Source organism: Mesoplodon bidens (genome assembly GCF_964165515.1).
Source record: "Mesoplodon bidens genome assembly, chromosome: 8".
Lineage (NCBI taxonomy): Eukaryota > Metazoa > Chordata > Mammalia > Artiodactyla > Ziphiidae > Mesoplodon > Mesoplodon bidens.
In genome coordinates this window covers 40,651,153-40,662,684 of record NC_138165.1, presented here as the reverse complement: position 1 = coordinate 40,662,684, position 11,532 = coordinate 40,651,153, and the positions used below count along the sequence as shown (strand labels likewise).

At 37.7% G+C, this 11,532-nt stretch overlaps 1 protein-coding gene across 2 annotated transcripts; it reads right to left on the bottom strand.

Annotated features, from left to right (window-relative positions):
* Positions 1–1,210: 1,210 nt before the first annotated feature.
* On the bottom strand, positions 1,211–5,559 carry ERMN (ermin; the record flags this gene model as incomplete). Of its 2 annotated transcripts, none has more annotated exons than XM_081242260.1 (3): positions 1,211–1,734; positions 4,572–4,664; positions 5,319–5,559. In XM_081242260.1, 3 exons carry the CDS (start codon positions 5,557–5,559, stop codon positions 1,211–1,213), a joined length of 858 nt encoding a protein of 285 aa, XP_081098386.1. The 2 variants fall into 2 exon arrangements, with proteins under 2 accessions (XP_081098386.1, XP_081098387.1); XM_081242261.1 differs by having other exon boundaries at positions 4,572–4,604.
* Positions 5,560–11,532: the final 5,973 nt, after the last annotated feature.

Genomic DNA, 11,532 nt, shown 5'->3' with positions numbered 1-11,532 from the left:
TATTTCTAGGGCCAAAAGAAATGCCTTTATCTGTGGTGACAGAAAGCTCAGGATAATATATATAGAAGCATGAAATGAAAAATTATGGAACTATCTAAGAATATAAATATAGACTCTCCCTTTTCATAAATATTCAATACATTATTTGACACACTGGTTTGAGTGAAGCTTCACAAGTACAATTTTAAGCATCTTGATTTGGGCTGAGGTCCAGTAAATTATATATTCCCAACAACCATCAGAGCTTTCTCTCTAAAAATACATGCTCACACTCTACTTTGAAAATATTCTAAGATAATTATTTCCATTTTCATAGTAACTAGTACAGTTATGACTAGAGTTGTCTCAGGTTTCTAAGGAAAGAAAATTATTCTGAGATACTCTTAATAGGAGAAAGTGTAGTAATAGAGAGGGGTATTTTCTTAAAATTGTGCTAAAGCTGTCATTTTCATGTTTAATGACATTAACTGTGCTAGACAAGATTTTATTTTCAGTCTCAGAAATAATCTATCTGATATAACTCTTTAGTCAATTGCCCACCAATCTTCCAGCCCCTCCCTGTGGCAATCTCACAATGGATTTAATTCATCTTGAGAACATAAAGCCAACATTTAGTAAACAGAATTTTCCTGACTGACAATTGCTCAGCCCCTCTAGTGAGAAAATTCAGTGAATGGTAACACCTAGGAAGGCAGCCTATACAGAATTTCACTCTGTACATGCCAAGGAAAACAACTTAAAATCTGAAGATAATAGGAAAGGCAAAGTATTTTGGAAAGTTTATTGCCAGAGTCTATAAAACCATGTTTTAAGGAAAGAGAGATTTGATACCAGACTTTCTATCACCCTCAGTGTACAGGAAGAAAGACACCAAAAGAAATACATTTCATTTCAAATAGTCCTCTTTCATTTGATGACTACATTTCCCAGCATTGCTACTTTTCAAGTCAAACCGTTTAGTGCTTAGCACACAGGCTATATTAGTGAGGATTTAAAAAGCAAATATCCAAGAATGAATCTAAAGCTTTTTGATTTGAGGTTACCAGACTGAGTTTTGCCTAGGGTTATTTCCACATTATTCTACAGTGAAACAGAGACTAAGCTTCCATTTCTTTATAGGGGATGACTCAAGGCATACAAAGATGCATCTCAGGAAAATAGAATTAGCTTGTGCTTTAGTGGGCATGAGAACTTCTCAGTTCCAGTTAGTTTATAAATGCATCATAGACTCGAATTCATCAATTCTTTGCTTGGTGTTCCCCTTTCTGATCTTCCGATAGGATATCGTATTGTATCTTGAATAAGCATTTCTGGAAATATCACCCTTCTTCCCAAAGGTTGGCTGCTCATCAGGTGTGACAGGTTGGGAACTGGGGCTGCTCAGTGGGGAGTCCTCACTTGCATCGCCTTCCTCTTTTAACTGAGAACCCTCTTCATTTTTTTTCTTAAATTCTATCACTCGAACTTCATCTTCATCATCCTTGCAATCATCATCATCATCATTATTAATTTCTTCACCCCAAACCTCTTGCTCCTCATCATGCTTAGAATGTAACACACCAGCTTGGCTAGGTTTCCGAAATCCTAACCATTCAATTTCCACTGCCTGATGTTGAGTTTTGTTCTTCAGATCCTCATCTTCTCTCTCTCCTAAAGGCTGTTCAGCAATCCTTTCCTTTCGTCTACTTAGTTCTTGGTTACTGCTGCTCAAAGGAATCTTCTCCCACTGATGTCCTGTAGCAAAATCAATTGGTAATTGAGATGTGTAGAGATTTCAAAATACCACAGATTCTCCAGATTATATTTCTGGACAATCGTTTTCCACCAAAATTTTATGGGATATTGTTTTGTGGGCTATTATTATGTTTTACACAAAAAGATAGGCTACACCATCAAATTAGCTTGGAAAACACTGCATTAAACACAATTAAGTAAGCCTCTTCAGAATTTATCCAAGCCTTTAAAATACTAATGAATATTAGCATCCAGCAGCCCAACCTCATTTGACTATGGAGCATTTTTGTTGTGGACTACTGTATCTAGTGATACTGGTATTCCCTGAGACACACTTTTAAAAATCCTGTCTAGCCTGTCATGAGTGGATATGTGAATATATTAAAAAATATTTGGGCCTAGCTCCTACACACACACACACACACACACACTCCTCAAGGAAAATTAGAAAAAAGGCTTTCTTGCAACAGTAAAAATAATGAAATAATGACTGCCAGTGACTGGTCACACTCAGAGTAGGAAATTCAGTGTTTACTACCATGCTTCTCAGAGTTCTCATGTCCTAAAGTACCGGCTATGGAGGAGGAGTACAGATGGCCAAGAGTCATGTGCTGGGCTAATGGATGCATCAAGTCCACGAAAGGACACACTATATAGCCTAAGATCTGCCACTGATTTCTAGTGAGTCAAGATTTAAAAATCATGTTGAGGTCATATCTACATAGTGTTAGGTTAACCTATTATTTTCGACATGTCCTTAACCGACAACTAATTAACTTATTTGGTACCATGCAGTGACTTTTAAGAGGCTCATTTAATTCATGGCAAATTTCACTTTTCAAACACATCCTATCAGCATATTCTCAATAATATTTATTGAGCATGAAAAAATGAATTAATAATAGGAGAGTAGAGGTTGTTCTCAGAGCTTTCAGCCCTGAAGGACTTCTGTGGGAAGCTTCAGCCTGCAGTGCACATGACTCAGGGTTGTGTTCACTATTCCCTTTCAACACCATAACAGTCTTTATATAAAGCGAGAGGCACTGTTCTTCTTTGCCCTTCTCCTCCACAATTTCCTATTTTCACTGAAAGATGTTGACAAGTCCATTTCCATCAGAGATTTTTCATTCCCTTCTCATTTTGTTTTCCCAACTATAGGAATCAGATTGTAAACTTACACAAAGAGATAGAAGTGGAGGTGGTTCATCTCTCCTCATTAGCTGTGCACAGCTCCTATCAGGCCACTGGCATCCAGTCAGTGTTTTTTACATCATAAATAAATATGTATTAGAATGTTTGCTATAATTTTAAGCTTTGTTTTGTTTTCTTCTTTTCCATAAGAACCAAAGAAGCTGATCTTTTTGCTCATATTCATGACTTGGGCATGGAGTTGTCATGCATGAAATTACTTCTTGACTTTAAATTATAATTATTTCTAAGCATTTTTAACATCTTCCTATTTTTCAACTCAGGAGTATTCTCTTTGGGGACTTTATAGCTGTTTGCCACTGTGAAAATAAAAAACACCAAAATGTGTCCTTCTAACCCTACAGGAGGAACGTGTTCCACCAAACACGAAAGGATTCATGCAGGGAAAAACTCACCCTGAGACCATCCACTTTAAAAATCCAGACTGCTTTTATTCTTTATTTAAAAGAAATGAAAGATCATAGAAAACTATTGTCTCCAGTGACTTTCTGATCAGAAATTTGAAAGGGGTTCTAGTTGAAAGGTTGAGATCCCTGCCTCTCAGAATTTGCTTGTTCACTGGCAGTAGAAGGGTTAGGGTGAGAGGTTATTTAGTCCATTTCATGGGGTTTAGGTCTTATAAATTATCTGTGATAATGTAAGAGCTTGACAGTGACTGTTGCTTACTACATTCTTCTTCGAATGACTACACAGTGGACCACCATATGTAGTAAGCAGACAGTCTGAGAGGTGTCCAGGCAAAGGGGACAAACCCAGGAAACTGACAACAACCTTATCCTCCTAGGCATCTACTATTTTGTGTGATGTTCTAATATTTCAACCAATAATCTCTTCAATGTTTTACTTGTTAAGGTCCTAACTAAGCTAAATCACTTAGGTCTACCAAGCTGACTTCAACTTTGAGATAAGATGTTTATGGCTGCAAGAGAGGATATGAATAATTGATAGATTTTTATCTTCCACTTTATTTTGAAATTGTTTGAATGTAGGTGTCTCCTTAGAAGTCTAAAAGATTTTGTGTCTCTTAGACTCTTGAGTTTATTTGAAAAATAATATAGTCATTTAAAAATCAATGTTGTTTTTATTCTCCCATTTTTCTGAAAGAACACAATTAAAATTAACTTCTTCACCTGGAAGATTTCTTTGACAAGAATTAGGTAACCATTTTGTGCTTACAGCAGAGGCCTAGAATTTTCCTATAGATGCAATAAATTTATAAGATTATTTAAAACAGTATGCCACCAATGGTAAACTTTTAAGATAAACCCATTTTTGAAATGTTTACATCTTGCAAGGTGCCTGGCACAGATTTGAAGACACTTAATCAAAAGGAAAGGTTTATTTAGTAGACTAACTTATTAAGACGCAGATATCATATCATCAGGTCAAAGCATGCCAATCAGTTATACCGATCCATGCAGTCCCAGTCTTGAAGAGTGTGTAATGCTTTCTAAGGTGGAACCCACAGATAAATCCAGACTCCCTTATCTGCCTATAGCAGCTTTGAGTTTTTGAAAGCATTACCTGGATTGCTTTTTCAATACCACACTCACGTAACATCCCATGCAAAAACTGTCTTCCACATTCCATCAAACAATTTCTGTGTACGAAATGGAAGTTCCTCTTACCTTCTCTGAATGTCATTTCATCGACACTTGTTTCTTGGAGAGAAAGATCTGTGATGGCCTTATGAACAATATAGAGATCCTCTTCTGGTTTTTCTGGGAAGAAAACCCCCCCACAAGATTAATATTTTAACATTTAAGTAGTCTAAGATAAATAAATTACCAACTAAGACTCTAACAAGGTAGATGTCTTTGATTTTTTGTGGTCACTAAAAATAACCATTTCATTCTTCAAACTCATTTTTTCACTGATTCCTTTTATTTATGAGCATAACGATAACCTCTCCTTTAATGTCTATATAAGTTTATAGTACCACGAATTCAGACACTTTCAGGTAGATTTAGAAAGAAAAGTTGAATTTATGAATTCCTTCTGATTGAATAATAATGGTGCTGTCCATATAATAATAAATAACAGTAGTTAACATTTAACCAACAGTAATTTTCACAACAACTGTACAAATATCAGAACTATTATTCTGCCTTCTTCTAATGAGAAAACCAAGGCTTCGGGAAGCCAAGAAATTTGTCTAGGGTCACAGAGCTATCAAATAAATGAGCCTGGATTTGACCCAGGGCAGAGATTTAGTCCTTATGCTCTGCAGCCCCCGTAGGATAAGGGACTGCATTTGGGCAGGGGCAAGGGTGGGAGGATGTGCAGCTTATTCCTGTCATAACACTTCATCCAAAGATTCCTGAGTGAGTTTACAAATCAAATCAAGCAAATTATAAAAAAGGAAAATGCTTTACCTTTTAGAATCTTCTCATCCATGGACGAGTTGAGCAGTATGTTCTCTTGTAATTTTTCACTTTTCTTCTGATTGCCTTCCCTGGGTTCATCTTCAAGACTAGATTCTACCCTGCAGTATGGTGGGGTGCCATCCATATCACTGGCTTCTTCCATGATTTTAGTGATTTTTTGTTGACCGTTTTCAGGGGGTGTATCCCCATTACACTCAACCTGACTGAATGTCACTGGAACGTCTGTCATGATGTACAGTTGAGTCCAACTTGGAGAGAGCTTTGGGGAAGATCCTTAATACGTTCTCTTGCCTTCAAATCCAGCTCTTACTCTAAGGACACAAATGACTTCCTTTAGTGCATAATAACAAGCTTCTTTTCCTGAAGGTGTGCAGATAGAGCATAGCACAAAAGTAATAGAATTTGTCAGATTTGCCACCAACCCATGAGCAAGAATCTGGCCAATCACCACCTTCTTTGTTGCTCAGCAGTCCCACTTGCAGAATTAATGGCAGCCTTTTGATTTACATAAACAAACAATCCGAGGCAATCAGCCTTTTGTGTTGGCATGTACAGGGGGACTTTCAGCTTGTCAGTCCCCCTCTGGGAACAGAGATTTTTGTCCCTTTTCATAATGGCCCTTTGTCATTTTCCTTGTAACAGGAGCCACAATTGTTCTACAGCTTTAATCCAGAGAGAATGACCACCTTGAGGCATATTAGTTCTGTGTAACCAGCTTAACATTTCCAAACAGATTTTGTTCAAGTACAACCTCAGCTATTTTGTAAAGGACAATGGCCTCTTTTCTTATTTATTAAAGAATAAAAACAGCTTATCAAAAACCTGTAAATAGGACAACTTTATTGTAAGTGGCTCTGGCAGCAGATTCCACGGTATCCTTTCGGGAGCCCAGAGAAGTAGATCTAAGAAAATACAAGCATAAATTCTGCCGTCTTGCTAATATCAAAAATTTTACATTTCAGTGATGTATTTGGTCTATAGCTTCTTATCCTCTAGTTTATTCATGTCTATTGTAGCTCAACCCATCCTGTAAAACCCTAGTATAATTGCCTCCATGAAATCTTCCCTTCCTCCAATCAGAATTATTTTCAATATTCCCTACTGTTGTTTCATGGTGCTGGTAAAATTATAAGGCACCAACACTGTCTGCCTTTGGGGGAAACAGGTGATTATATAAAACATCTGCCACCTACCATTCCTTCCTTCTTAAAGTAAGACATTAATTCTTTTCTTTGTTGAATCTCATCTAGTGCAAAATGATTCCAGAGCCTTTGCCCATGCTGCTCCCACAGCTTGGAACACCCTTCTCTTCCTCAAGGCCAAACCCCTGGCCTAACCAGCTCCTCTGAAATACCATTTCTTTAAAGACACTTTCCCTGACCCACAGGATTAGGATGGGACTCCTGTTACACATTACCTTTGTCCTTCAGAGTGCTTTTCACAGTTGTGATTAAATAAGTAATTGCACAGTTATCTGCATAATGTCTCTCACCAACTAGAATCTAAGCCTTATATGGGCAGGGACCATGGTTAACTTACTTACATGTAGTAAGTAAGCATGTAGCATCTGGCTTGAAATAAGTAGGTACTGAATAGAGAAAAAAACTTACTGTTGAATAAATGAATAAATGTTACTCCCTAGAGAATACATTTAAGATCTTTTCTAAAGGGAAGAAGAATAGAGGTTTGAGAGTAATTGCACATTTATCATCTTTAAAACTGTGTCTAGGGCTGAATGCATTAGGGTCTCTATCGACAAATACAAGGCACTCTGGTCTCATCCCCTTTCCCCATATACTTGGAGGATATCTCTATGATCCTAGAATTCTCTCCCTTGTCATCACTAACTCTTCTCTACCCAACACACTGATTATTTGTTTGTTTGTTTCTGCACAGGAGGAAAATTAACTTTCCCTCTACCTTCTTCTGAGTTCTTGTCTAAGATCCCTGTAATAAAAGATAGATTAACAAGAGAAAAGGGAACAGACATTTATTAATATGTTGTTAAAAGGTAAATTGAGGTATATTAAAAATTTTAAGAGGTTTTTTTGAGCAAAACTCGATTCTATCTGGGTAATGTTAAACCGGAAGTGGCTAGGAGCACTATATGGGACAGGAAATGGGGAGACTTTTATAGAGAAAAGGCAGAAGCAAAGTAAGGCAATTACTGATTGACTACAGCTTAAAACCTAGTTGGCTGTTTGTGACTGGCTGTCCTTAGCATTTTGATTTCGGAAGCGTGAGGAATATATAGGCTTTTATTTTGGTTTGCTTATGGAGGCCGCCAGACACTAGAGCCACATTAGTCCAATGGCCTCCTTATCTAATTAATTTAACAAATATGCCTCATGTATACATAGGAGAGACCCAGGAAAACCTAGTAACTCCTTAAGATGGCCTAAGCCACTCCCATAAATATCATCTCCAGCTAAAGACAAAAGAGAAAGGTGTGTGCTGGGGGTGGAACAGAGGAGGCCAGTTAGAGGTTTCCAGGAAAAGCACAGTAAACAAGGGTATGGTATGTTATGCAGATTTAAGTGGCTGCCTTCTCCACTGACAAGATTCTGTTATGTTTTAGAGTTATCCTTCTCTTCCTGGTACAGAGAGGGAGACACCCTTACAAAGGTAGATCTCCTTTATAAGTGTCAATTTCCCTTACAAAAGATAACTTTCTATTTTCTGAGCTTCTCCAGTGTCTGCAGTTTCTCAAAAATAATTAGCTCAAAATTATCTTTATGCCAAAGAGACATATTTTGGAGTGGCATATCCTAATGCTCTTCATTTGTTTGTTTGTTTGTTTGTTTGTTTTACAAACTTTCATATAGGATTTACTACATGTTAGGCACTGTTCAAATGCTTCACAAATAGTAACACATTTGATCTTCAAAACAGCAGGGTAAGGAAGGTGCTATTATTAGCCTCATTTTGCAGAATAGAAAAATTAAACACAGAGAGATTAAGAAACTTGCTGAAGGTCACACAGCTAGTAAACCTACTGTTGAGAGTTTGCAGCTTAGATGAAGCCAAGAGCCATCTGGTTGGGGTGCTAATGTTTCCTTGGGCCAGAGAACCTACTGGGCTCCAGCCTGATGAATTAACCGTCTAGGCAGCAGAAGTAACTCTAGCCAGGAAAGGGCAACAGAAGGCCTGAGGTGTCATCAAGGCCTTCCCAAGACAGACACCCCAGCTGCTGAGGACAGGGTTGGGAGGGTCAGGGAGTTTCCCTCCCATCAGAAATAACAGAGCTATTCTCTTAATTCAAAAATCAGAACCTGGAGCTTCAGGGCCAGGTCAGTCCAGATCTAGGGCAAGAAGAAAATATAGGGGGAATCAGATGGGAGGATGCAGAGACTAACACCAAAGCTAGGAAAGTATGGGGACATACTAGATTGTGAGATCCAGAAGGGCAGGAAATAGTACTAATTCAACCGAATGCCCAGCAATAAACATAAAAATGTAGAAGCACTCACATTAGCTTTGAAATCCTGTCTCCAACATCTGTCAGTTCCCTCGAGACTGCCAAGCACTTCAGGGACCCAGCAAAATTTTGTTTCTCTCTCTTACTCTTAGATTGCTATGACCATATAGCAACTTGCAACATGTACCTATAGCTTAGTTTTTATGGGGATTAAAATTTGGTGGTGGGGGGAGGATTATCTTTTTTCTAATGCCTTGCTTTGACTTTTTTTTTTTTTGGCATTAGAATTATTTCAGATTTAGAAATATAGAAAAATGATCCAGACTTCTATCAGCCTTGGCTAACCAGTGTGTTCACTTCTATAAAAAGCCAGGTAAAATGTTTTGTAACATGTATAAGTTTTCTTACAAGTAGACGGCAACACAAAAACCATTTAGCTCCAAAATGAGTCTAACAACCAAATAAAACACAGGGTATTTTATCCATTAAGAGGTATGTTGTCACCCATTGACTGTAACAACCTACGATTTGTAAAGTGTGTTTGAATTTGCATTCAATTCAAAATACCATTGCATAATCTTCACTGCATGAAATATGACTTTTTTAAAAGAGAATTTACTGGAGTATTTTTTCCCTGGTTATTATTCTAAATGGTAAAGCATGTCATATAAATATAACCATTCTGAAATCTATAACAAAATATGATAATGAAAGAATCTTCACATGGGAACTTAAAAAGTATCAAAATTACATTATGCAAATACCCACATTTCACTTGTCAAATGCCAAATGATTAATGTTAAGGCTATATTAGGTCCAGCTAAGGAGCCAGGATAATGTGATTTGGTTCACTTAAGGGACTAACATTCCAAATTGACAGGACAGCCCAGCTAAAGTGAACTGTTACAGAAATACAAAATATTATAACATCATAAAATCAATCAGTAATCATATATCTCACTTCAAAAAACAATAATTGCCTACCACCTTGCATAAATTAGATTAAGTTGATTACCTTATGCCATCTTCGTACCTTGTGTTTATATTTAAGCCTAGCTTGAAGCAATAGCTGTCATTTGGGCAATATAAGGTCTTGAAGCAAAGGATGGTGTCTTCCAGGCAGCCAGTAGTGAAGTCTGTGGGTAACACTTGAGGTTTAAGAATTTAATGTAACAAAATTTAAAAATTGAACTGTTTTTTACTAAAAGCATGCTTTCCAGTCTTGGAGATGGGATTGGTTGGAAGGGGATTGTTAGTTATCTCTCTAAAGACCAAGTCTTTCTTATACCCCAGGAAAGATACATGTCTTTGCAGCCCTAGAATCTGGGGCCTAGCTTCTCAGTGAGTCACTGTTTACCATATTTTAAAAAGTACTGGAAGAAACGGGCTAGGAATTTGGTGAGGATTAGAAGAGAGTGTAGCCCTGAACAAGAAGCCACAACGTAAATCCCTGTGGCCAAGGCAGGCGGGTGGGAGTGAGAGCACTAACCAAGAATTAAGAGGGGGCCCCCCCTCAAATAAAGGGCAAATGAGCATTATCAGCGACCCTTATAATGATCAAGAGGATGGACTCGGTCATCAGATGACCTGGCATGAAATCTTGCTCTGCTGTTTTGTGACCCTGAGCCAGTGTACAGATCAGGCATGTTTGGGTTGCAGATTACAGAAACTCAATTCAAAAAATCTTAAACTCTGGATTTAACAGATCATTTCACTAGAAAGTCCAGAATTGGCTTTGCACTTGTTACGGATCCAAGGATTTAAACAATGTCACAGGTAACCTTTCTCTCTCGGTTCCAAGGAAGGTGACGATTAGGAAGTATTTGTGTGAAACTTTTTTCTAGGTCCCATAAGATTTCTAGCTGAGTGTGATAGGCTGGATGATGACCACCCCGCAAAGGTGTCCAAGCCCTAATTCCCATGCCCTGTGAATCATTACCTTACAGGGTAAATGGGACTTTGCAGACATGATTAGATTAAGGATTTTGAGATAAGGAGATTATCCTGGATTATCAGATTGAATCCAATGTAATAATCACAAGGGCCCTGAATAAAAAGAGGTAAGAAGGTGAAATGCGATGTCACAGGAGATGTCACAGGAAAGCAAGAGGTTGGAGTCATACAAGGAAGGAATCGTGAGGTAAGAAACATGAATAATTTCTAAAAGCTGAAAAGGGCAAGGAAATGGAATACAAAGCCTCTGAATGGAGTACAACCCTGCCAGCACCTTGATTTTAGACTTCCAACATCCAGAACTGAAAGAGAATAAATTTGTGCTGCTTTAAGCTATTAAATTTGTGACAATTTGTTACAGCAGTAACAAGAAACTAATACACTGAGTTTCTTGTTTCTCTGCTTTCATTTTCATTGACTGGCTAGGGGCAGAAAATTCAGATTTTCCAACTATTTGTGGGATATATATTTTTGAACCTTAATCATCTTGGATTGCTTCCTACTGGCCAAGAAGACCTCTCATACTCTCATAATAAGGTTGTATTTTTTTCTCGCTCATCTGTCCATCAGTACAGGTTTGAGTGAATCTGTAGCAGTTTGCTAAAAACTATAAGAAAATTACAAACTCTCAAGCATCCTGATATTTTTCTATCAAGTCTTCTAAAAATCAATCTTTAGTAGGAAGTGGTCCTAATCAAGATTTGAGGGGACAGTTTAGACCAATGATGGTCAGTTTCACAATCAGGAATGAGAGAATTCTTGTTTCTTCTCATCACTCCTAGTTATCCAATCCCACATTTTAAGGTCTATAATCTACCTTTCACTCTTGGT